Source organism: Petromyzon marinus, chromosome 38 (genome assembly GCF_048934315.1).
Source record: "Petromyzon marinus isolate PM22_M1 ecotype Great Lakes invasive population chromosome 38, UKy_Petmar_22M1.pri1.0, whole genome shotgun sequence".
NCBI classification, from domain to species: Eukaryota; Metazoa; Chordata; class Hyperoartia; order Petromyzontiformes; family Petromyzontidae; genus Petromyzon; species Petromyzon marinus.
In genome coordinates this window covers 11,863,630-11,889,951 of record NC_133704.1, presented here as the reverse complement: position 1 = coordinate 11,889,951, position 26,322 = coordinate 11,863,630, and the positions used below count along the sequence as shown (strand labels likewise).

The following is a 26,322-nucleotide window of genomic DNA, read 5'->3' as shown; positions in this document are numbered from 1 at the left end:
CACACCCACCCACCCAGGACACACCCACCCACGACCCCCATCCACCCACGTCAGTGAGCTGCTCGTTGCTGAAGAAGAGCAGCAGAGAGAGAAGGAGGCGTCTTTAAACATTCTGGGGTGTGAAAGCACAGACGTGCGTTCTGTTTTAGGCTCAGCGATTGAACAACGCGCGTGTGTGTGGGTGTGTGCGCGTTGTAGGGAATTCCAGCAATACCTACATCTCTGCTTTATTGAACTGGTCAAGGCCTATGATACCATCAGTAGGCCTGGGCTCTGGGTTGTTCTTCGTGCTTTCGGAGTCCCTGACCCGCTGCTCACGATCATTAAGGACCTTCATGATGGTGAGCGGGCCCGGGTAAAACTACGTGGCCGGGAGTCCGAGCCATTCCCTGTACACCTTGGGGTGCGACAGGGATGTCCTCTGGCTCCCACATTATTTAACATCTATTTTGACCACGTAGTTCGTGAAGCCTCCAGTAGCTCTACCGGAGGAATTTCCATGTGGTACAGATATAATGGGAGGCTGATCGATGCCCGGGTGCGGTCAAGGGATGGCTCCCTATTGCTCAACCACGTTATGTATGCCGATGATCTGGTAATTACTGCTCACTCGGAAGAGGAGTTGGAGATGCTGCTGCTGAAACTGGAGCTTGCCACTAAAAGGTGGGGCCTTTCCATCAGCCCCACCAAAACTAAGCACCTGCCTGGGTATTTTGTACCATCGGGCACTCCACTCCCACAACTCCCAATTGGTGATGGGGCAGTTGTGGAGAGAGTGGAGAGTTGCCCATACCTGGGCAATGTGCTCATGACCGGCTCCGGTTTAACAGCAGGGGCCTCACTCTGAATCAGTCGAGCGGCATTATCTTTTCATTGGTTGTGTAACGCTGTGTGGAAGCTACCTGGTCTGTCGCTCCGCACTAAGCTTCAGGTCTTCTCGGCCACAGTCATTCCCTCCCTTCTCTATGCTTGCGAAACGTGGACCCCCCTAATGGAACATCTTCGCCGGTTAGAAACATTTAGGCTGACCTGCCTAGGATCAATCCTGGGTTTAACCAGACTGAATTGTGTGAGGAGCTCACAAATCCTCGAAAGATCTGGACAAAGTCCCATCGGTGAGGTCCTCCGGCAGGCAAGGATGCGTTGGCTGGGCCATGTAGCCCGCATGCCCAGCCACCGCATGCCCAAACAGTTTTTGTTCGGCCGGATCGAGGTGGCTAAACGGGCGTGGCACGGGCTAGAGAAGAGATGGAGTGATGTGGTACAGGAGGACGTGGAGCTAGGTGGACTTGCCGATGACTGGTACCAGCGGTGTCACGATTGGCCTCTGTGGAGGAGGCTCGTGAAGGACGCTATTGGGCAGTTGAAGGCAGTCGCCCTCCAACAACAACGGAGGGCGGAGGAGCGACGCTCACAACAACGAGCAGAGCGCCGGGTGGCTGAAGCACGGCAGGTTGGCACAGTAGGGGGCACAGGTGGTGCATCAGCCAATCATCTCAGTCAGTCGACCCGTGGCACCTGGGTCTGCCCCGTGACCTCCTGCCCGCGGGCGTTCGACACTTCACGTGGCCTCAACGTGCACCTAGCCTGGCACAAGCGTCGTGGTGACGTCACCGCCACTTAGTGGCGAATGGCGGTTGTTGTTGTGGGTGTGTGTGCGCGCGTGGGTGTGTGTACACCTGTTGTGCCGTGCAGGGCCGGCCTTCCATGGGGCGCCACGGTGGCTAGGAGATGGGTGGCCAGCACCACGCCCGGCCGCCTTTGTCTCCCCTAGTGACGTTGACTACACACCGCACCAGGTACTCGTTTACTGCTGAGTCGATCTCAGGGAGGCCCAGGACCGTCACTGGTTGTGTCCGTGCACGGGATTCGAACTCGGGTCGCAGGGTTCATAGTGTAGCCCGCTAACACCTGCACCACCGCTCTTCCTACCTGTACCAACACCCACACACACCCAACACCGACACCCACACACACCCAGCACCGACACCCACACACACCCAACACCGACACCCACACACACCCAACACCGACACCCACACACATCCAACACCGACACCCAACACCGACACCCACACACACCCAACACTGACACCCAACACCGACACCCACACACACCCAACACCGACACCCACACACACCCAACACCGACACCCACACACACCCAACACCGACACCCAACACCGACACCCACACACACCCAACACCGACACCCAACACCGACACCCACACACACCCAACACCGACACCCACACACACCCAACACCGACACCCGGCCATCGGCCACTAAGTGATGGTGACGTCACCATGGCGCCTGTGCCAGGCCAGGTGCACTTTGAGGCCACGTGACGTGTCGAAGGCTCGCTGATAGGAGCTCAGGGGACAGACCCAGCAGGTGCCATGGGTCGGCCGACTGAGATGACCACTGGTAGATGCACCACCAGCTGTACCCCCCAGCGGTACCAACTTGCTGCATTTTATCCGCCTGGCGCTCCGCTAGTTGTTGTGAGCGTCGCTCCTCTGCCCTCCGTTGTTGTTGCTGGAGGGTGACTGCCTCCAACTGCCCAGCAGCAGCAGCAGCAGCGTCCTTCACGAGCCTCGTCCTCCACAGACTCGCAAGCGCAGTGTACTAATAATGATTATATATCTTGGCAGGCTGTCCTGGAATGCGACCAATACCCCCCCCCCCAACACTCTGCATGCAAGGAGCCAAAGTTACGACTGGACAGCGCCCTACTCTTTGGCCTTTCAGTTTTTAACCAAACACCGGACAATGATGTAATAGAGAGCACGGACGCTGTGACCCCGCCAGGCGAATGATTCCATCATCGTGCCCCCGGTCCTGTAAAGTAACGTGTAAAGTGACTTTTAAAGTATATCTTTAAAGTATAAAATGTACATGTTTTTATTTGTTCGGAGATTTGCGGTGCAAGTTCATGAAGGAAAAACACTTTGCCGTGGTTGAACGAAATATATTGTGTCGTGGGAATTCCAGGATTTGCGTGTTTTTAATGTGGTGTTTGTTTATGCATATGCTCCTATAGTACAGTATACCGGCTAAGGTTGTCTTCTTCGTATGGCTGATGCTAGTTGGGGGGGGGGGAGCGGTCGTCCATACTTCCCCACGCCAGTCAGTGCGGGTTGGCGGTGAATGAAACGGTGAGAGAGATGGTTCTAATTGTGGAATGAAAAACGGGGAGATGGAGCGGTGCATTCAGTGCAGGCCACGTCCGGGAATCGCACAACCCTCAGCGGCTTGCGGGACGCTTTTCATCCAGCGGTGGATTGACCCTGGTTGCTGCTGCTGCTGATGGTGGTGACGACAGTCGTTTGGTAAATGTCGACGCAGATTAGTGGATCAACGTTCGCAGACACTGCCTGCCTGGCAACAACCGCCCTGCTGTGCCTTGGACGATGGCGGAGGGGCCCTCTCGAAGCTTCCCGCAAGTCAAGGAGATGGTTGCGGCTGCGCACAGAGCCTCGTCGGCCACTGAGAAGCTTCGCTTTTACGAGCAGTGGGCAAAGGATTATGATGCGGTGAGGTTTCATTCAGTCAGTCGTTCTCGTGCCTGCTGCGAGATTGCACTCACTCTCTTGTCCGGGGTGTGACGTCGTTGACTAGCTCGCCGGATGTGCAGGAGGAGGTCGGGGATCCGATCTCGACCCTGACGCCTGCTGCTGCTGCTGTATATTTGGAGTTTGCGTGTCTCTCTCTCTCATCATCATCATCACGGTGGCTAGGAGATGTTGACTACCTCGCCTGGTGTACAGGAGGTCGTGGCTTTGATCCCGACCCCGACGCCTGCTGCTGTATATTTGGAGTTTGCGTGTCTCTCTCTCATCATCATCACGGTGGCTAGGAGATGTTAACTACCTCGCCTAGTGTACAGGAGGTTGTGGCTTCGATGCCTGCTGCTGCTGTATATTTGGAGTTTGCGTCTCTCTCTCTCTCTCTCCTCGTGGTCGCGTGGATTTTTTTGTCCGGGTCCTCCGGTTTTTCCCTCCACATTTAGAATCACGCGTTGAAATTGTTTAGATGATTTTCCTGCTATAAATTTCCAAATGCTAAGCCACTTTGTTGAGCTATCGTTTGTGGTGGCCAGGTCGCTCCTGAAAAATAAGTTGATACCTCAGTGGGCTTTGCCTGGTAGGATGGGGATGAATTCTAGATTTGAAGCTTTCGTGACTGCAAGGATCCATACTCTTTGGTTCTATTTCTTGTACTTTGCACTCCTATCGTGTTTTTGTGACTGTTGTTGTAACGTTCTTACCCCGTGCCCTTACTGGACATCTGTGAAAAATAGCTTTATAGCTCATCGGATTCCTCCAGTATAAATACATTCTGTATTTCAACAATGAATCTCTATGATCTGAGATTGCATTCATGATCATGTCTTCTGTGAGATTTAATTCATTCATTTTCGTCTATGACCTGTGAGATTTCATTCATTCATCCTCTCGTCTCCGACCTGAGAAATTGCATTCATCCCATCGTCCGTTTCACTAAGCGTCTCCTGTCTGAATACTTGACTCCGATTCCACGCCGCCAACGCTTTCTCGCTGTCTCCACCTCGCCAAGCAGCACTGCCTTGCGCTGGCAATACGCGGTCATTTAACCGCCGCGACCCGGTTTACTGTGATTATATTATTATTGTCGTCGTCATCGTGGGCATGTTAGCACGTGTGGGCGTGTGTTGGCGCGTGTTGGCGTGTGTTGGCACGTGTGGGCGTGTGTGGGCGTGTGTTGGCGCGTGTGGGCGTGTGTTGGCACGTGTGGGCGCGTGTGGGCGTGTGTTGGCGCGTGTGGGCGTGTGTTGGCGCGTGTGGGCGTGTGTTGGCGCGTGTGGGCGTGTGTGGGCGCGTGTGGGCGTGTGTGGGCGTGTGTTGGCACGTGTGTCCCCGCAGGACGTGCACGTGCTGGAGTACCGTGCGCCGTTCCTCGCGGCCGAGATGCTGGCGTCTCTCGTGCCCGTGGGCGAGCGGGCGAGCGCCACGGTGCTGGACGTGGCGTGCGGCACTGGGCTCGTGGCTGAGCAGGTCAGGGCTGGCTACGTACGGTGCGAAAGAAGTTCAGCATACATACATGGCACGGTTGGCTACGTACGGTGCTAAAGAAGTTCAACATACATACATAGCACGGTTGGCTACGTACGGTGCTAAAGAAGTTCAACATACATACATAGCACGGTTGGCTACGTACGGTGCTAAAGAAGTTCAACATACATACATAGCACGGCTGGCTACGTACGGTGCTAAAGAAGTTCAACATACATACATAGCACGGTTGGCTACGTACGGTGCTAAAGAAGTTCAGCATACATACATAGCACAGCTGGCTACGTACGGTGCTAAAGGAGTTCAACATACATACATAGCACGGCTGGCTACGTACGGTGCTAAAGAAGTTCAACATACATACATAGCACGGTTGGCTACGTACGGTGCTAAAGAAGTTCAACATACATACATAGCACGGTTGGCTACGTACGGTGCTAAAGAAGTTCAACATACATACATAGCACGGCTGGCTACGTACGGTGCTAAAGAAGTTCAGCATACATACATAGCACGGTTGGCTACGTACGGTGCTAAAGAAGTTCAGCATACATACATAGCACGGTTGGCTACGTACGGCGCGAAAGGAGTTCAACATACACACGTAGTGTAGTAATTCAGAGACACTAGTAGGAGGCACTGTCTATTTAATTCCGGCCCTCACAGCATTAGGGGATAACCACACACCGGGTCGGGACAGCCAACAATGCTGCCAGACCCACAGCTCGAAGAGGCGAAGACCACGACGACGACGATGACAGCAGCACGACGAGTTCCACTCCAGATGTCAGCAGCCCCGACTGTGAGTCGGAGCTCGTCCTTTTGATCCTCCCCAGCGTGGCCAGGCTCCGCCCTGGGATCCCCGCACCCCTCCGGATCCCCCAGAGGGCTCCGCGCCTTGCCCACGTGTCCAACTGGCAGGACGGGGCTGCTACCCCCAAATCCCATCGTCGACCAATCTCCCAGCGACACACGGTACAGTGACTCGTTTAATGTCACTACACATATATAGCACGGTTGGCTACGTACGGTGCGAAAGAAGTTCAACATAGATAGTTACAAATCTACCCACCCAAACCCCGCTCCCACGTCTTCCCCCTACCACACAGAGATGCGCAAAGAAGCACTCCCCTCCCCCCTCTCACCATGCATCGTGAAAATAACAACCAAGAGTTCCTGAATTACTCCACCACCAGCAGCAGTTACTGAAGAGTTGGCTGCAGCTGTTCATATTCTGGATGTGTACCAAGGCAGCGTGTTATCCTGCGGCCGCCCGACACCCAGCTTGACGTGTCGTGAGTGAGGTTAAGATGAAGAAAAGTTTAAATGCGCGGCACAGATGCTTCACCGTCGTTGTCATGGCAAAGGCAAATCTCAAAAACGGCGCTTAAAAAATAAATAACAAATCCTTCCGACCGGCCGCATTTCAACAACGGCAATTTCAACAAAGCCTAACGGCGCGACGCGCTGTTCTCATTTGCCGGCCCTTCCCTCCCGTCAGCTGCAGCGGCTGCGCTTTGGACGAATCCGCGGAATTGACGGAAGCTCGGAGATGTTGGCCGTGGCCGCGACGAAAGGCGTTTACGAGAGCACGCGGCGCTGCGTGTTGGGGGACGGTCCCTTGCCTCTTGAGTCCGGTGAGTTGTTGTTTTTCTTTTCCTTTGGCGATAAAAGACGGCCGATGTTTACCGCTGTCAATGTGAGCTCTTGGATGCCTCGAACGGTCTCAACGCCGGGGTCGTTGGGGCTCGTGGCTGCCGAGAGAAGGAAACGGTCCACTCCGCTGTCATTTCAGCGGAGGGAAGATTTTTCAATTTAAAGAGAAAATAATAAGAAGGCGAGCGTCGTTACACGTTGCAGAGCCTGACAGCTGCCCTCTCTCCCCAGATGCGTTTGACGCGGTGATCATTGTCGGAGCGCTCAGCGACGGGCAGGTCCCCCATGCCATCCTTCCCGAGTTGGTCCGAGTCGCCAAACCAGGTGGTTTAACGTTGAACCCTTCACCCGTTGTCCGTGAAACTCGCAGTGCACACAAAGGTTCCACATTTTTACAACCACGGATGGAATGTCACGACGGACGAGCGCCTATGAAGCTGGCACAGCACACATGCAGGGGATTGAGCGGGCACCACCAAAGTGCTGGGGGCGCCGTGGTGGCTAGGAGATGTTGACTACCTCGCCTGGTATACAGGAGGTCGTGGGATCGATCCCGACCCTGACGCCTGCTGCTGTATATTTGGAGTTTGCGTGTCTCTCTCTCTCATCATCATCACGGTGGCTAGCAGATGTTAACTACCTCGCCTGGTGTACAGGAGGGCGTGGGATATATCCCGACCCTGAAGCCTGTTATATATTTGGAGTTTTCATGTCTCTCTCCCCATGGTCACGTGGATTTTTTTTCTCCAGGTCCTCCAGTTATTCCCTCCACATTTCGAAACACGCTTTTAGAGTATTTGGCTGCTATAAATTTCCACGCAGTAAGCCACTTCGTTTAGGTATCATTCGTGGCCAGGTCGTTTCTGAAAAAGAGCTGTACATCTTCGTGGGCCTTACCTGGTAAAATAAAAAAAAAATTAGTTTATAGTTTAGCCACCCATGTATCCTCCTCCCCACCCTTCCCTTCCTGATCCCACTGCCACCACCCCATGCACTCGTGCTAAGTTTCATCATCTTAATGAGGTCCTGGATTCCGCTGGAGATGGTGCACGACTGGAAGAGGATTGCCGTTGCTATGTATGTTGAACTTCTTTCGCCACCGTACGTAGCCAACCGTGCTAATCGGGGGTGCGGGGGAAGGACAACAAACTAAACAGTTGAACACGTAAGCTTTGGCGACGAATATCATCCAAAATAAAGGGGTTTTTTGGGTTCGATCGCGTAAATATATGTTAAACCCGCCACCAGCCGACACAGCCAACGAGTAGGGTTTGTCACGTAAACAGAACGTGACAATTCGTTACTACTACAGCACTAACCGGTGTGTTGGAAAGCAAATCCACAACATTGACAATCTGAGTACGACGTTTCACCAGTAATTACAAGCGGCATCATCAATAACAGAGTGGCCACGTTCTCTTTACGTGACATTAAACCTTACTAATTGGCTGTGTCGGGTGGTGGCGGGTTTAGCGACGCATTTAAATGTACGCGCTCTAACCCTAAACAACCTGTGTTATGGAAACTAAACACAAAGAGCGGTTCTAAAATTAACGCGTTCTCAGCCAAGATGCAGAAGTGCACATCTGCACTGGCTTCCTGATATCGGAATGAAGAGCGTTCCAGACGGCCGCAGAAGTGCACTCCAAAGCGCGCGACATGGTCACCACTGTCCTTGTTCGGCGGCCAGCAGCCAAAAAGCCGCCACCACCGCCGCTGCTGCTGGTGATGGTGCTGGTGGTGCTGGTGGTGGTGGTGGTGATGGTGGTGGTGGTGCTGGTGGTGCTGGTGGTGGTGGTGGTGCTGGTGGTGATGGTGCTGGTGGTGCTGGTGGTGCTGGTGGTGCTGGTGCTGGTGGTGCTGGTGCTGGTGGTGCTGTTGGTGGTGGTGCTGGTGGTGCTGGTGGTGGTGGTGCTGGTGGTGCTGGTGGTGCTGTTGGTGGTGCTGGTGGTGGTGATGGTGGTGATGGTGGTGCTGGTGGTGCTGTTGGTGGTGGTGGTGGTGATGGTGGTGGTGGTGATGGTGGTGGTGATGGTGGTGCTGGTGGTGCTGGTGGTGGTGCAGTTGGTGGTGGTGGTGGTGGTGGTGCTGTTGGTGGTGCTGGTGCTGGTGGTGGTGCTGGTGGTGGTGCTGGTGGTGGTGCTGTTGGTGGTGCTGTTGGTGGTGCTGTTGGTGGTGCTGGTGCTGTTGGTGGTGATGGTGGTGCGAGGTTGACTGGAGTTGGCGTGACGATGATTCACGAACGAGCGCAGTGCAGTGGCCGAGCTGCTTCGCCACTGCGCTGCGCTCAGCACAGAGTGCCAAGGGTTTAGTTGGACTTTTTACATCGACTTTAATCGCGGGCCCGGCACGTCACGGTGTGACGCACACACACACACCGTGAACACACACACACACCGTGAACACACACACACACCGTGAACACACACACCGTGAACACACGCACGCCGTGAACACACACACACCGTGAAGACACACACACACCGTAAACACACACACACACCGTGAACACACGCACGCCGTGAACACACACACACACCGTGAACACACACACACCGTGAACACACACCGTGAACACACACACGCCGTGAACACACACACACCGTGAACACACACACCGTGAACACACACACCGTGAACACATGCACGCCGTAAACACACACCGTGAACACACACACACCGTGAACACACACACACCGTGAACACACACACACACCGTGAAGACATACACACACACCGTGAACACACACACACATACCGTGAACACACACACACACACCGTGAACACACACACACATACCGTGAACACACACACCGTGAACACACGCACGCCGTGAACACACGCACGCCGTGAACACACACACACCGTAAACACACGCACGCGTGAACACACGCACGCCGTGAACACACACACACCGTGAACACACACACACATCGTGAACACACACCGTGAACACACACACACTGTGAACACACGCACGCCGTGAACACACACACACACCGTGAACACACACACCGTAAACCCACGCACGCGTGAACACACACCGTGAACACACACACACCGTGAACACACACACACCGTGAACACACACACACCGTGAACACACACACACACACCGTGAACACACACATCGTGAACACACGCACGCCGTGAACACACCGTGAACACACACACACATCGTGAACACACACACCGTGAACACACACACACACACCGTGAACACACACCGTGAACACACACGCCGTGAACACACACACACCGTGAACACACACACACACCCTGAACACACACACCCTGAACACACACCGTGAACACACACACGCCGTGAACACACACACCGTGAACACACACACACACCGTGAACACACACACACCGTGAACACAAAGCCAAACCGCTAATGAACAGCATGGGAATATAGAAAGACGGGACACGCGCGCGCTGGTCCCCAGACCTTACGGCGCGGAGGTCCCACGGGATGGTGGAAGGGGGGAGACTTTTTTCACCGTCAGGGTGAAGGGATGACAGGGGGAGGGGGGAGAGGGATACAACCGGAACACAGCTGACATAAGGAAAACAAAAACGCAAGAGGCGACCTCAACGAGCACTTTTTTATTATTATTTCCACCCCTCCGATTTCCAGCTGCCGTCGAATCCGCGACTATGAAGCCGCCCCCCGTCGCACTCCTCGGCCCATCATCTCCCGGCCCCCTCCATCCTGCGAACGTTCTTGCAGGTGTGGCACGGGGGCGGTTGCGGCCCCCGGCGGGCGATGCCATCTGACCTCGAATTTCCCCGCCACCTTCTGTGCCAAAGCGTCGTTGGCGAGCCCTCTCTCGGGGTCGGCACAGCGCGCACGAGGCGGCTGTGCGGAGGTGGCGGCGCTGGGCCAGCGCCGCCGGCAACCCCGGGGCCGCCTTAGACCTTTGCCCGCCCCCCCCCCCCCCCCGGACGATGGACGCAAATATTCGCCGCTGATGTCAGCCGGGAGTCGAACTCGGGTCCGCTGGGTTCGTGGTGCGGGACCGCTTGTCACCGCACCAATCGCTCGCTCCCCCCCTCCCACGTCGACGCTCGCTTATAATTAATAATTCACGCGCGCGCGCGCGCGCGAGCGCAGATGCACGGGGGACCCCAACCGGCTGCTCTCCGCTCCACTGACTTTGCTCGTTAAACCCAGGACTTTCCGGCACCAACCGGAATGTGTTTTTTTCTTTCTTGTGTTGCTGCTGCTGCTGCTGCAGCCCGTCCTTACACAAACAACCACGATGACATTTTAGGTGACCGCTGTTACCCGTCGCCGTGGCTACTGCGCGTTGCTTTTGAGTGTGCGCGAAATTCCGGCAACATCGCCCAATGATGGGGCTGGTTGTAATCACCGGGCGAAAACGTCGCGGCGAGTACTCAAATTGTTCAACGCTGTGGGGTTTACTCTCCAACACCACCGGTGTGCTGCCGAACCAGCAACTAAGTGGCACGATTTTTGTTTACGTGACAAACCTTACTAATTGGCAGTGTCGTTTGGTGGCGGGGTTAACGACACGTTTAGATTTGCGCGATCTAACGCAACAAAAAAACCTTTATTACGAATTGAACACGAAGGTGATTTATCAAATGTTGACAAATGTGTACCACGACGCAGGCACACGGTGGCCTCGTCTTGCGAACGACGCCACGGTGATCTTTAACGTCCACGGGGGAAGCAGAGGGCACGGAGTTTTTACTCACGCCACTGCTGGCTCGAGCGAACGCCGTCCGGCCGGGAAGGGCAGGGCGGTAATTGGCCTACTCTTCCACGTTTCACCAGACGTGTCTGGAAGAGGTGGGCTTACCCACAATCAAGATCAAAATGTTTGTTTCGGGCTGGAGTAATCCGATGAGCTATAGAGCTCTTTTTTAACAGATGTCCAACATTGTTACCCACATGTTACCCACATGTTACCCGACCGCACGCGCCTAACTGCGGTGCACTGCTAGGTCGGTAGGCGCGGTGGGTTTTGAGAAACGGTCCTCAATTTTTCGCCAACCGAACACTTGCAACGTCCCACGTTAGGAGCCCAGCGCCCTGACCATCCCACATGACCATCGAACCTACGACCTCCTGCATACCAGGCGAGGTAGTTAACATCTGCTAGCCACCGTGATGATGATGAGAGAGAGGGAGAGAGAGACGCAGACTCCAAATATACAGCAGCAGGCGTCAGGGTCGGGACCGGACCCACGACCTCCTGCATACCAGGCGAGGTAGTTAACATCTGCTAGCCACTGTGATGATGAGAGAGAGAGAGACATGCAGACTCCAAATATACAGCAGGCGTCAGGTTGGGATCAAACCCACGACCTCCTGCATACCAGGTGAGGTAGTTAACATCTGCTAGCCACCGTGATGATGATGAGAGAGAGAGAGACACGCAAACTCCACATATACAGCAGCAGGCGTCAGGGTCGGGACCGGACCCACGACCTCTTGCACACCAGGCGAGGTAGTCAACATCTCCTAGCCACCGTGATGATGATGGGAGAGAGAGACACGCAAACTCCACATATACAGCAGCAGGCGTCAGGGTCGGGACCGGACCCACGACCTCCTGCACACCAGGCGAGGTAGTCAACATCTCCTCGCCAGCGTGACGCTTCCACCGCTTCTCGTCACCGACTCCACTGCCTCCGCTGTATCGACGCAGGGGCGCCGCTGTGCCTGACGACTCGCTCCAGCGCGGAGAACGCGGAGTTCCTGCTGCAGCTGGAGGGCCGCATGCGGGAGCTGAGCAGCGCTGGCGCCTGGCGGCTCATGCGGCGGCAGGAGGTGGCGCGCTGGGAGCGAGCCATCGCCGACGACGCGGGGGAGGCCTTCGAGGGCACGGCCCCGCCGTCGTACATACCGGGGGTCGTGTACCTCTACCGCAAACTCGACTGACAAACATCGATTTTTTTTTCTTCTTTGGTTCTTTCGGTAAAGTCACGTAGAATGAGAATAAAATAATAAATTGATAAAATAACACAATAATATTCTGATCGTCGTGAGAATATTGTGTTATTTTATCAATTTATTATTTTATTCTCATTCTACGTGACTTTACCGAAAGAACCAAAGAAGATGAATCCTTGCAGTCACGAAAGCTTTAAATCGATTTTTTTTGTTTCTTATTGGGTGAGGCCCCCACCGAGCTGTGCCGGCGACCCCGGGTTGCCCAACGAGGCGGCTTGTCACGCGGGAAAAAAATGTATCGCGGGCAAATACGTCTAAACGTTAAACGCACGACGTCGGTTCTAAATGTGGGAGGGGAAAAGCGGAGGAGCAGGAGAAAAAAAATCGACGCCACCACGGGGACAGAGAGACGCAGATTCCAAATATACAGCGGCAGCAGCAGCAGGCGTCAGGGTTGGGATCGAACCCACGACCTCCTGTACATCAGGTGAGGTAGTCAACATCTCAGGCACACCGATGATGATGATGAGAGACACGCAAACTCCAAATATAGAGCAGCAGGCGTCAGGGTTGGGATCCAACCCACGACCTCCTGTACACCTGGCGAGGTAGTTAACATCTCCTAGCCACCCCAAGAAGCTGCCTCAATAGGAAAAACTAAAAATCACCGCCGGCGACGTTTCGGTGCAAGGGCCCTCGCTATCTGTGCACCGCTGCCGCCGCCGCCGCAGCACCGGCAAGGCGACGGGGCGACTTTGGCCGCGACGTGCGAGCCCTGGGGTGGTCCCAAGGGCAAGGAGGCAGACGGAGGTCGGCGGTCGACCCCTGGGCAGTCGGCGCCGGTGGCGGCGTGGGGTGGCGGCGAAGGGGGTCGAGGCGGGCGCGGTGCGGTGCCGTCGAGCCCCGGCCGGGTTTGGTGCGGGGGAGGTCGTGGTTGGAGGCAGAGGGAGGAGTGTGTCTGTGTGTGTGTGTGTCTGTGTGTGTGTAAGGGGGAGCGTTAGTGTAGCGGTTAGCGCGCTGCGCTACGAACCTGGCGACCCAGGTTTGATTCCCGCTCACGGCAAACACCAGTGACGATAATCTGAACCGGTCCTGGGCCTCCCCTAGGTCGACTCGGCCTCAATGGAGTACCTGGTGCGATGTGTAGTAAACATCGCCACTAGGGAGACAAAGGCGGCCAGGCGCGGTGTTGGCCACCCACCCCCTCGTGTGCCGTGCCGGCCTTCATAGGTGCTCGCTAACAGCACTTGCCCCTACAGTCTGTTGAAGGCTATACGGTGGCAGGGAGGGGGAGATCCTTGGCTTGTACGTATGGGCACTCGCGGACGAATCGATGTGCTTGCTGTAGTATTCATGATGCACTCGCTACCACCGCCCTCCTCTCCGTGCAGGATGAGTTCAGTCCGGCTTGCACCCCCCCGCGTTTGAGGTCGGTCCCCCCGCCCCTCCACCGCCCCTCCACCGCCTTACCTGACTGGGCCCCCCCCCCCACCTGGACAACAGGCTCACACCTGTGTTTGCCGAGCACCCAACTAACAAACGCTGAGCACTCGGTGTCTTACTGGAGCCGGAACAGTCCGGACCCCTCTTCCAGGAATTACTTTTTTGTCATCCCGGCACATTCATTTCGTCCCATTATTTTTAGTTTAGTTTAGTCCCGGGGTTGTGTTAACCACGTTCATGCGATAAAGACAATGCATATATTATCATAGTATGTTTTTTTGTTTGCATTTTGACTGCAGGTATTGTGGTTAATGTAGTAACATGAATCCTTGTAAAAAGGTTTCAGTTTTGTTGCCAGAAAAAAGGGGGAAAACCCCTATTATTATATTTTGGTACTGGCAAAGGAGGTCTAATGATGACATGTTCATGCGGTTATATTACGTTGTGTAAGGGTGTCACGGTGGCTAGGAGATGTTAACTACTTCGCCCGTGTATACAGGAGGTCGTGGGCTCGATCCCGGCCCTGACGCCTGCTGCTGTTTATTTGGAGTTTGGTCGTGTGGATTTTTTCGCTGGTCGCTCCGAGTTTCCCCTTCACATTTTGAAACACGCGTTTACAGTATTTGGCTGCTGTACATTTCCACGTGATGATGATGATGCTGATGCTAAGCCACCACTTCGTGGAGCAGCTGTCATTAGTGATGGCCAGGTCGCTTCTGAAAAAAAAACAGCTACGTAGCTCAGTGGGGCCTTACAAGGTAAAATAAAAAATAGAATTTCGATTTAAAGCTTTCGCGACTGCAAGGATTCATCTTCTTTGGTTCTTTCGGTAAAGTCACGTAGAATGACAATAAAATAATAAAAAATTGATAAAATAAAATAACACAATAATATTCTCACGACGTTTCGGCCACAACACAAGCGGCCTTCATCAGGTGAAGTAGAATGTTTTTTTAGAATGTTTTTTTTTTACGTTCAACTTATTTCGCATCATACGTAGCCAACCATGCTCATCGGAGGTGTTGGGGGCAAAGACAAGACACTAAACACACAACTCAGTTAAAAAAAGAAATGAGTTTGTCAATCTAGACGATTTAAAAGTGGCTTCGTGTTATTGGAAGAGCGTTCCAGACGGCCGCCGAAGCGCATCTGAAAGCGCGCGATGCAGTGACTGCGGCCTTGAACGGACTGTTGGGGCGAGTGCTGTTAGCGAGTAGCAGCACCTATGAAGGCCGACACGGCACACGAGGGGGTGGGTGGCCAGAACCACGCCCGGCCGCCTTTGTCTCCCCAGTACTCATGTTTACAACAGACCGGGCCTAGTACAGCACACGTGTGTGTGTGTGTGTGTTAGTGGTGTGTGTGTGTTCGTGGTGTGTGTGTGTTCGTGGTGTGTGTGTGTTCGTGGTGTGTGTGTGTTCGTGGTGTGTGTTAGTGGTGTGTATTAGTGTGTGTTAGTGGTGTGTTAGTGGTGTGTGTATGTGTTAGTGGTGTGTGTGTTAGTGGTGTGTGTTAGTGGTGTGTGTGTGTTAATCGTTTGTGTGTGTGTTAGTGGTGTGTGTGTGTTAGTGGTGTGTGTGTGTGTTAGTGGTGTGTGTGTGTTAGTGGTGTGTGTGTGTTAGTGGTGTGTGTGTGTTAGTGGTGTGTGTGTGGTGTGTGTGTGGTGTGTGTGTGTTAGTGGTGTGTGTGTTAGTGGTGTGTGTGTTAGTGGTGTGTGTGTTAGTGGTGTGTGTGTTAGTGTGTGTTTTAGTGTGTGTGTTAGTGTGTGTGGTGTGTGTTAGTGGTGTGTGTGTGTTTGTGGTGTGTGTGTTAGTGTAGCGGTTGGCGCTGCGTTACGAACCCGGCGACCCGGGTTCGATTCCCGCTCAGTGACGATTATCTGAACCGGTCATGGGCCTCCCATAGGTCGACTCGGGCTCAAATTAGTACTTGATACGGTGTGTAAACATCGCTACTAGGGAGACAAAGGCGGCCGGGCGTGGTGCTGGCCACCCACCCCATCGTGTGCCGTGTCGGCCTTCATAGGTGCTCGCTAACAGCACTTGCCCCAACAGTCTGTTAAGGCTACACGGGGGGACTTTGTCTTTTGTGTGGGTGTGACCGTATGCGTTGCAGCTGGCTGAAATGTTCCTGACTATAACCAACGTTTACACACCGCACCAGGTACTCATTTGAGGCTGAGTCGACCTAGGGGAGGCCCAGGGCCGGTTCAGATACTCGTCGCTGGTGATGGACGTGAGCGGGAATCGAACTCGTGTCGCCGGGTTCGTAGCGCAGCGCCCTAACCGCTGCACCACCACTCCCACGCAACGTGCACAACGAACAAAGATCCCCCTATAGAGGTGGCCAACACCACGCCCGGCCGCCTTTGTCTCCCCGTTGATTAATAACTCATTTCCCCCTATGAGATGGAGTCGAACCTGGGTGGCCGGGTTCGCAGCGTGCTGCAGAGCTAACCACTACACCACCGATCCTCAATAGGCGCTCGCACAATATAACAATGTAACAATAGCGCGTTTACGTAACATGCACGGGAGGCATGCAAGCACGCACACATGGTTTAAACGTGACACCCAACACTGTGATATTAAAAGGATAAAATATATATAATCGGCGACGTTTCGGGAAATGGCCCTTCTTCATAGCGCACAGTGTGAGAGAGAGAGAGAGAGACAGCGCCAGCGAGGGATTGGAACGGATTAAACTAAAATAAGAACTTCGACCTTTACCCTTTCGTGGCAATAAAACGGCGAGGTTTTCAGACGTTCAAATGCCAAATAGATACCACGCAAGGCATCGTCGAGTCTGCTTTACCCACGCCTCGCTAGTGGCAAGACATGCACGCAGACGTGGCCTCGGTGATCATGCACGCAGCGCCCCAGCCGTCATTGTGGCCTCGTCTCACAGCCAGGCCAGAGAACGACAATGCGAGCATCAAAGTACGAGTGGCTCGGGTCGAGCTGCCGTAGCCACGGGGACCGTAGATTGGAGACCCGCGCGGTTCAATCCCCTCTGAGACGAGGCCACGCCGCGCGGAGCCGCCTCGGGGGAAGATCCAAATCGGAGTGGGGTGCGCGGTTGATCCACCTGTGGGGTCCCACGCGGCGTGACCGTGCCGCCCACACACCTCCGACTCACCCACACACACAAAGACAAAGATCCCCCGTATAGCCTTGACAGACTGTAGGGGCAAGTGCTGTTAGCGAGCACCTATGAAGGCCGGAACGGTACACGAGGGGGTGGGTGGCCAGCACCACGCCCGACCGCCTTTGTCTCCCCAGTGGCGATGTTTACTACACACCGTGCCGGGTACTCATTTCAGGCCAAGTCCACCTAGGGGATGCCCAGGACCGGTTCAGATAATCGTCACCGGTGTTGGCCGTGAGCGGGAATCGAACCCAGGTGGCCAGGTTCGTAGCGCAGCGTAGCGCTAACCGCTACACTACCGCTCCCCCACACGCACAGCTACACAGACACCCACCCACTCACACACACACCCACACCCACCCACACACCCACACACCCACACACACACCCACCCACACACACACACCCACCCACTCACACACACACACTCACACACACACCCGCACACACACACCCACACACACGGGTAGCGCACGCGCACACGGCCGAGCTGATAAGGAGCAGCGACGCAGGTGCAGTCAGTCTGTCCCGGAGACGGCCGAGGTCTCTGCGTGTTTCTGCGTAAACAAAAACGTAACACGATTTCTGACACGGGAGACATCCGCCGATACCCCTCTGCTGCTCACTGCCACTACCCACTACTTGCAACCACTTGAAGCCACAACCACGCCACTTGAAGCCAGAAGCTCTCTCGTTCAGAGCACACTTACTCCCCCAGAGAACGCACTTACACACTTACATACCCACCTAGCCCCCGCCTTCTGTGAGAGCGTGCAAGACGCCTTGAATAACATTGCAAGAGGAGCCTCGAGAGAGAATTTAAAAACGCGGTGTCATTGAACCCTGATCCCCGCGTCACGCTAAGGTAAGAACTACTTACAGCTGCTTCCTCTTCTAACACGGGGCGATCTGCTATGGCCACCGCGGTGGCTATGAGATGTTAACTACCTCGCCTGGTGTGCAAGAGGTCGTGGGTTCGATCCCGACCCCTGACGATGCCTGCTCCTGCTGTCTATGTGGAGTCTGCGTCTCTCTCTCTCTCATCATCATCACGATGGCTATGAGATGTTAACTACCTCGCCTGGTTCGATCCTGACCCTGACGACGCCTGTTGTATATTTGGAGTCTGCGTGTCTCTCTCTCCGTCTCCGTGGTCGCGTGGATTTTTCTCCGGGTCCTCCGGGTTTTCCATCCATATTTAGAATCAACATCGGCACGCGTTTAGAGCATTTGTGCTGCTGCTAGAAATGTCCACACGAGAAGCCACTTCGTTGAGCTATCATTTGTGACCAGATCGCTTCTTAAAAAGAGCTACCTAGCTCAGTGGGACTTACCTGGTAAAATAAAATATAAAAAATAGTTTACTTTATAGATATCCGCATTAAAACTTGGGGGGGGGGGGGGTTACAGTAACCCCCACATCTTCCAAGACCTGTTCATAGTGTATGGTACAATAAAAGATCGTTACGGATAGCCACACCGTGTACTGTTAGTTGTAGTGCCTTACTCCACGCGGGCAAAGCAGCGTTTAGGAAAGAGCAGGCCAAACACTCCCCAGAGGAACTCGCTGGTGGAGCGCTTTCCGCCACCAGCAGTGGAGTGAGCAAGTCATTGCAGGGCTGCGCCTGAACCTTCTTGCGGACATTAACGTTGCCTTACAAAGGCTCGGCAAGTCTCCCAGAAATAAAATAAATAAATCTCAAATAGATGTCGCGCATCCCGTGCGTAACACTCCAACAATTGTCATCTCCTCTGTACGATTATGAAGCCATCGCTATCAGTGCCGGATGATCCTCGTAGCAAAATTATCAAATGCTACGTGCCCCGCACATTCAAGGGCCCCGCGCTAAACGCTTTCAAGCTATCAATTCCAGTTCAGTGATTCTGCACTTGCTCTGTCACTATAGTACTATACCGCCTTCGACTTTTATGAACGACTGGGTGTTTAAGGTTATCGATGTGTCGTATTATCTGGCTGTATAGCAAATGAAAGAAATACAATTACTTTACTATGAAAGTAAAAAAAAAGTATTTTAATTTATTTTTCGGGCCCCTTTATAACATCACACGCTACAGGTCCCGCACTCGCTTCACCCGGCACTGATCACTATCACGATGTTCGCTGGGCTGTTGAGAAGTTGGGGCGTTCTCCATCGAGAGGCTCTCTCTAGGTGGCTTGGTCTGTACTGTCGTACGCTGTAGGTGCACAAAAACGTCGGTGGCGGACATTGTTGGACGGTGCCCCGATGTATGAAATTGCGTTACGTTCTAAGCTAATTGTTAACGTCCTCGCCGGCATCGCCTTTACGCTGCCATGGGGTTTACTGCGCTGCTGTGGGATATTTAACTATTCTCAGCATGCATATTAAGCATATGGTAACGTTTATAATGATATATTATGCATTTATCATACAGTATATAAAACATAAACTAACATGCATGCTAAACATGGGGTAATGTGATTAGTGTATTGATGGGGTAATGTGACCTTGCCACCATGATGGGGTGTCTCGACAGTTACATAACTGATTTGAGTGATAGGAGTGTTACATGCAGAGTGGGTGAGTTATTGAGTGGGTGAGTGAATTATTGAGTGGGTGAGTGAATTATTGGGTGGGTGGGTGAATGAGTGAGTGGGTGAGTGAATGATTGGGTAAAAGTGAGTGGGTGAGTGAATGGGTGAGTGGGTGAATGAGTGGGTGAGTGAATGATTGGGTAGTGAATGGGTGAGTGGGGGAATGAGTGGGTGAGTGAATGATTGGGTAAGTGAATGTGTGAGTTAATTATTGGATGGGTGAGTGAATGATTGGGTAAGTGAGTGGGTGAGTGAATGGGTGAGTGGGTGAATGAGTGGGTGAGTGAATTATTGAGTAAGTGAATGGGTGAGTTAATTATTGGATGGGTGAGTGAATGATTGGGTAATTGAGTGGGTGAATGAGTGAGTGAGTGGGTGAGTGAATGATTGGGTAAGTGAGTGGGTGAGTGAATGGGTGGGTGAGTGAATGATTTGGTAAGTGAATGGGTGAGTTAATTATTGGATGGGTGAGTGAATGATTGGGTAAGTGAGTAAATCAGTCGGTGAATTGGTTGCTGTTGTTGTGAGTGTGGTGGTTGTTGAACACAACAACACAGACCTGGCGACCTTAGTTCGATTCGTGCTCACGGCCAACACCAGTGAAAATGATCTGAACCGGTATTGGGCCTCCCTTGGGTCGACTCAGCCTTGAATGAGAACCTGGTTACGGTAATCATCGCTACTGGGGAGACAAAGGCGGTCGGACGTGGTGTTGCCCACCCATCCCCCTCGTGTACCGTTCTGGCCTTCATAGGTGCTCGCTAGCAGCACTTGCCCCTATAGTCTGCCAAAGGCTACACGGGGTTTCTTTGTCTTTGTTGAGCGCGGCGTGGATGAGATGAAACAGCGTATGGTGTGGACCCAAATACTCAACACGGGCGGCAGACGGAGTGAAGAACGTGCGTGTCTTGAACTTCTTTCGCCCCGTACGTAGCCTGACCGTACTCATCGAAGTTGAGGGAAGGGTTGACCATGGCAGTGGAAGCATAGCGCTAAAAACTGCGACGCGTCAGCATGAGCTTGCAATATGAACACGGCGCGCCCGCCAGCCAGCAAGGTGGCAAGCGTCAAGGTCGCACTCGGCACACGCAAAGGGCTCGCCACAGAGTGAACCACAACACCACCCGTGCCGGATGATCTCAGTAGCAAAAGTAGCTACACGTGTGTAGTAGTAGCTACATATGTAGCTACTACTACACGCTTTCAAATGAACTGCGGCCGTCTGGAACGCTCTTCCGACATCAGAAAGCCAACTAGAGCATTTGGCTTTTAAATGATCGTCTAGCTGGACAAACTAATTTGTGTAGAACTGCTTTTCGTGTGTTTAGTTTGTTGTTCTCCCCCCCCCCCCCCCGGGCACCTCCGATAAGCGCGGTTGGCTACGTACGGTGCGAAAGAAGTTCAACGCACATGCGTACACGCCGAGAGTTTGATTCCAGCGACCGCAGCCGATCCGTTCCGTAATCATCTCCGCAGGGAATTGTTACTCCTTACGATGAATCAGAACGCGCCGAAGGGGTACGGCGGGCAATAGTGAGAAAGCTGTTGCCTCTTACAGAAAAGGTAGAGAGGGTGATTCGGTCCACTAAAGGTGTCCCGTGAACAGCAAAACGTGACAATGTACGTACGACTTTTTTACACGCGTTCTTTTAACTCACTCTGTCTGTTCTTGTTGTTGTATCCTCAAATTATGTAACTCAATTTTAACCAACTTCCCAATGTGGTATCGACTGCAAACTTGGTATACTTATGTCATAACTGATGACAATACTATATTCTATCATAAAAAAAATCAAAAACATTTATTTTAAAATATTATTTTTCCTATGTTATGTTTCGGCTTGGCTCTAATTGTCCACGCTCAACTGACGTTGGCTGTAATTGCCCACGGTCCCCCTGACGTCGTGGCAAGCTTCGGGGCGACTTCCTGGAGTCGCGGAGTTCTTCCATTACACGTACGGTACATTTCATAAAAGCGTGTTTTAAAAAAAGTTTAAAAAAAAAATATTACTGATTGTCAGCAGCACAACACCGGCAATGGTGGAGAGCGATCCAATGCCACGTCTAACAATGGGCTCGTAGTACGACGTTTCGCTCGCAGTTTGCGGCTCTCCAGCACACCGGTGGTACTGCTGGAACAGATGTGAGTTTGACTTAAAGCCTTCGTGACTGCAGGGATTTATATTCTTTGGGTCTTTCGGTAAAGTCACGTAGATTGGTAAAAACATTTTTTTAAATAAAAAAAACTACGACGTTTCGATCGCTTGTGTTGCGATCGAAACATCGTAGTTTTTGGTATTTTTTACCTATCTACGTTACTTTACCGAAAGACCCAAAGAATCGGAGTTTGGCACGTCGGTGAATGAGGTGGCGGCTTCATCAATCGTCTGTGTCGGGTGGAGGAGGGTGCACGACACACACAGACTAACGCGATGATCTGACCACCCGCCCCCCAAATCTATGATGAACTTCTTTCACGCCGTACGTAGCCAACCGCGCTAATCGGAGGTGCGGGGTCAGGAGAATACACTTAAACGCAGTTCTAAACAAGTGAGTTCTCAATGCCGTGGTGTGGGTGTATCGTGGTGTATAATCGGTGCTACTCGCTAGCAGCGCTTGCCCCAACAGTCTGTTAAAGGATATACGGGGGGGGTCTATGTCTTTATTGTAAGGTGCTCGCTGACAGCACTTGCCCCAAAAAGTCTGTTGTGCCTATACGGGGGATCTTTGTCTGTCCTGGGCCTCCGCTAGGTAGACTCAGCCTCAAACGAGTACCCGGTCCGGTGGATAAACATCGCCACTGGGGATACAAAGGCGGCCTGGCGTGGTGCTGACCCCCCCTCTCTTCCCGTGTGCATCAACCCACGTACTGCATGTACTGAGCTTTTTCTCGTCTTCAAAACCACGGGATGTACTTGACCATACTTCACCCCGCTGGTGAGTGCGGGTTAGTGAAAGAGTCGGGGGGTGGTGGTGGGGGTAGGTAGGGAGCGGCTCTGGTATCTCTCGCCGCTGATGTTAGCCGTGGGCTGGACGTCGAATCGGGCGAATTGCGGTTCGTAATGCGCCAACCACTGCACCACCGCTCCAACGACCCATTGTAGATTGACCGCAGCGCAACGGCGTTCAACGTTGATGACTTCCAAATGCATTTCCCTATCGCTACCGCGATTACACACACGTGGTCTATTTATAGCCACAGACGCAATGCATCCTAACGGATCGGACGCCTCTGCGTGAGCCAAGAACAATAGCACGATTACACACGTGGTCTATTTATAGCAACAGACGCAATGCATCTTACCGGAGCCTAGACCTCTATGTTAGTCGAGAACAATAGCACAATTACACACGCGGTATATTTATAGCCACAGGCACAATGCATCTTAACGGATCGGAGGCCTCTGTGTGAGCCAAGAACAAAATCACGTAATAATAGGGTTTTCCCCTTTTTTCTGGCAACAAAACTGAAACCTTTTGACAAGGATTCATGTCTTCATTAACCACAATACCTGCAGTCAAAATGCAAACAAAAAACATACTTTGATAATATATGATGCATTGCCCTTGAAACTGATTGGTCCACACCAAGGGACGGCTTTCTTTTGAGCCTCGACCCAATTGGTGCTCGACCAGAGGACGCCAAAAGGCGTACAGCTCAAAGACAATGCACTATCAAAGTAATGAGGGCTCGGGGTGAGCATCTACTGATTAGTCCACAATCAGTAGATGCTCACCCCGAGGTGCGGGGGAAGGAGAACTAACTAGACACAAGTAGCAGTTCTAAAGAAGTGAGTGTGTCAATCGAGACGACGATGTCAAAGTGCCATAGCCCCAGCGGCTTCCTAATATCGGAAGGAACAGCGTTCCAGACGGCCGCAGAAGCGCGTCTTATACATCCGCTATTCTGAGAGAGCAGCGGTCTTCGTTGCAAGGCCTCGCGGACCACTGGCGGGCCCTGGTGGCCTTTAGTGCGGCCCCAGACAAGACACAGAGAGTGACAACACCACCTCCATCATCATCACCTCCATCATCATCACCACCATCATCACCATCATCATCGTCGTGCTGCTGTCAAACCCCACAGTGGTTTCAAATGGCTGTGGCGCTCTTCACGCTGACGATGTCTTCTTATCGGCGGAAGTTGCCACCCCCTCCCCTTTGAAAACGAGTGAAGCACACCGCTCCATAACTTCACGTAGGGCTTCTCACAACTCAGCCACTGCGTCTACTCACCAGGAATCCTCACAACACAGACACTGTGTCTACTCACCAGGGCTTCACACAACACAGACACTGTGTCTACTCACCAGGGCATCACACAACACAGACACTGTGTCTACTCGCCAGGGCTTGTCACAACACAGCCACTGCGTCTACTCACCAGGGATCCTCACAACACAGACACTGTGTCTACTCACCAGGGCATCTCACAACACAGCCACTGCGTCTACTCACCAGGGCTTCTCACAACACAGCCACTGCGTCTACTCACCAGGGCTTCACACAACACAGCCACTGTGTCTACTCACCAGGGCTTCTCACAACGCAGCCACTGCGTCTACTCACCAGGGCTTCACACAACACAGCCACTGTGTCTACTCACCAGGGCTTCTCACAACGCAGCCACTGCGTTTACTCGCCAGGGCTTGACTCGACTCCGATTGCCACTTCAGCCCCTTTGTGTCTCTGCTCTTGAGAGGCTCGAACACACGAGCCCCGCTCACCACCCAAACCTCCCTCACTTTTCTTCACACGTTTAATTTCGTCACGAACCCGCGTGTGATCGACAGTGCACGCTCCTCTTTCAGTCTCTCAAGCGGTTCTTGTTGCTCACCATGATTGTTGTTTCTGGTGATTGTTGCCACGGTGGTGAGATGTTGACTACCTCTCCTGGTGTGCAGGAGGTCGGGGATTCGATCCCGACCCTGACGCCTGCTGCTGCTGCCGCTGTATATTTGGAGTTTCTAAATCTCTTTCTCCCCGTGGTCGCGTTGATTTTTTTCTCCGGGTCCTCCGGTTTTCCCCTCCACATTTAGAAACACGCGTTGAGATTATTTAGATTATGTTGGTGCTATAAATGTCCAAATGATGGGGCCACTTTGTTGAGCTATCATTTGTGGCCAGGTCGCTTCTGAAAAATAAGTGAATACCCCCAAGCCGGCTTTGTCTGTTCGGATGGGGATGGTTTTGTGTCGTATTTGTTTGTGTGCTGGGTGGTTTGTTTACCTCTCTTGGACTGTGCACTACTATCATGTTTGTGTACTGTTTGTTGTTGTAACGTTCTTACCCGCCCCTCGTGGAAATCTGTGAAAAAGAGCTTTACGGCTCATCGGATTCCTCCAGTATAAATCAATATTATGTTCTCTTTCGTTCTTTCGGTGAAGTCACGTTGGGAGAAACATGAAATAAAACAATAATAATGTATCACGTGACTAATATATCACGTGACTTTACCGAAAGAACCAAGGAGTGTGGATTCCTGCAGTCACGAAAGCTTCAAATCAAAATATTCTGTTGGTTGTCGTTTTGGTTGTTGGGTTGTTGTTGGTTGTTGTTGCTGGTGATGGTTGTTGTTATTATTGCTGGTGTAGGTCAATCAGTTTCAAAGACAACACTGACGTTGTCGGTTCATGTTTGCTTGCGTCTTTTGCCACAAGTCCGTGTGGTTGATCCAGGCGCCTTGCGAAACAAAATTACCCACGATTTGGTGTTGGAACACCTCGCCTCCTGTTCTATGGCCAGAAAGGGAAACCTGTCCAAACCCCACGTTTCAATCAACTCTTCAATAAACTCTACAAGCCCCACCACCCCCCATGGTGTCTTCCTAAGCGCCTGATAGCCCTGAAGGGTGCTGAAACGCCCTCGTGAATGCTGTTAAGAATGAATGTCCACTTGGAGGAGAAGTCGTGAAGGGGCGCCGTGTTTGGTGGACAGCTTCCTCCATGCCCCCTAAGTTTTGCTCTTCGATGCTCGAGAGCAGTGGCTCTTAACTTTTCCTGCAGCCTTGCACACCTTTGCTCATAAATCGTTACAAAAAAAATAGTACAGTGTTAATAAATGCACAGGTTTTAATTTTTTTATTGAAAACTTTCGTGACTGCAGGGATTCATATTCTTGGTTCTTTCGGTAAAGTCACGTAGAAGGGAAACAATAAAATAATAAAAAATAATAAAAATCTAAAACAATAAAATTCTCACGACGTTTCGACTGCAACACAAGCAATCATCATCAGGTGTGAAAACCACAGCAAGAACATTTGAAAAAAAATTATTGCTGTGGTTTTCACACCTGATGATAATTGCTTGTGTTGCAGTCTAAACGTCGTGAGAATGTTATTGTTGTAGATCTATTTATTTATTATTTTATTGTTTCCCTTCTACGTGACTTTACCGAAAGAACCAAGAATATAAATTCACAGGTGTTGACGAAGCAAAGTAAGTTGTTGTTACTTACGTGCCCGTGCCTAATTTGTGTTCCGACGATTTACATTCTACAAAATAAATCTGGCCGTGTCT

The 26,322-nt window shown here is 52.5% G+C and overlaps 2 protein-coding genes across 9 annotated transcripts in view; both read left to right on the top strand.

Moving 5' to 3' along the window:
- Window positions 1-8: 8 nt before the first annotated feature.
- On the top strand, window positions 9-14,870 carry METTL27 (methyltransferase like 27). Of its 8 annotated transcripts, none has more exons than XM_032967534.2 (7): window positions 9-117; window positions 1,696-1,799; window positions 3,372-3,537; window positions 4,906-5,037; window positions 6,557-6,692; window positions 6,943-7,035; window positions 12,395-14,870. In XM_032967534.2, the coding sequence occupies exons 2-7, from the start codon at window positions 1,732-1,734 to the stop codon at window positions 12,625-12,627; spliced, it is 828 nt and encodes a 275-aa protein (XP_032823425.2). In that variant the 5' UTR covers window positions 9-117; window positions 1,696-1,731; the 3' UTR covers window positions 12,628-14,870. The 8 variants fall into 8 exon arrangements, with proteins under 8 accessions (XP_032823425.2, XP_032823432.2, XP_075928790.1 ...); XM_032967541.2 differs by having other exon boundaries at window positions 3,350-3,537; XM_076072674.1 differs by having other exon boundaries at window positions 13-341; window positions 6,563-6,692.
- Window positions 14,871-17,633: 2,763 nt separating this feature from the next.
- Window positions 17,634-26,322, top strand: part of LOC116950095 (large neutral amino acids transporter small subunit 4-like) — a 35,187-nt gene continuing 26,498 nt past the window's right edge. Inside the window, exon 1 of the mRNA XM_076072672.1 lies at window positions 17,634-18,094. The gene's annotated coding sequence lies outside the window, so the exon portion shown is untranslated. The remainder of the gene's footprint in view (window positions 18,095-26,322) is intronic.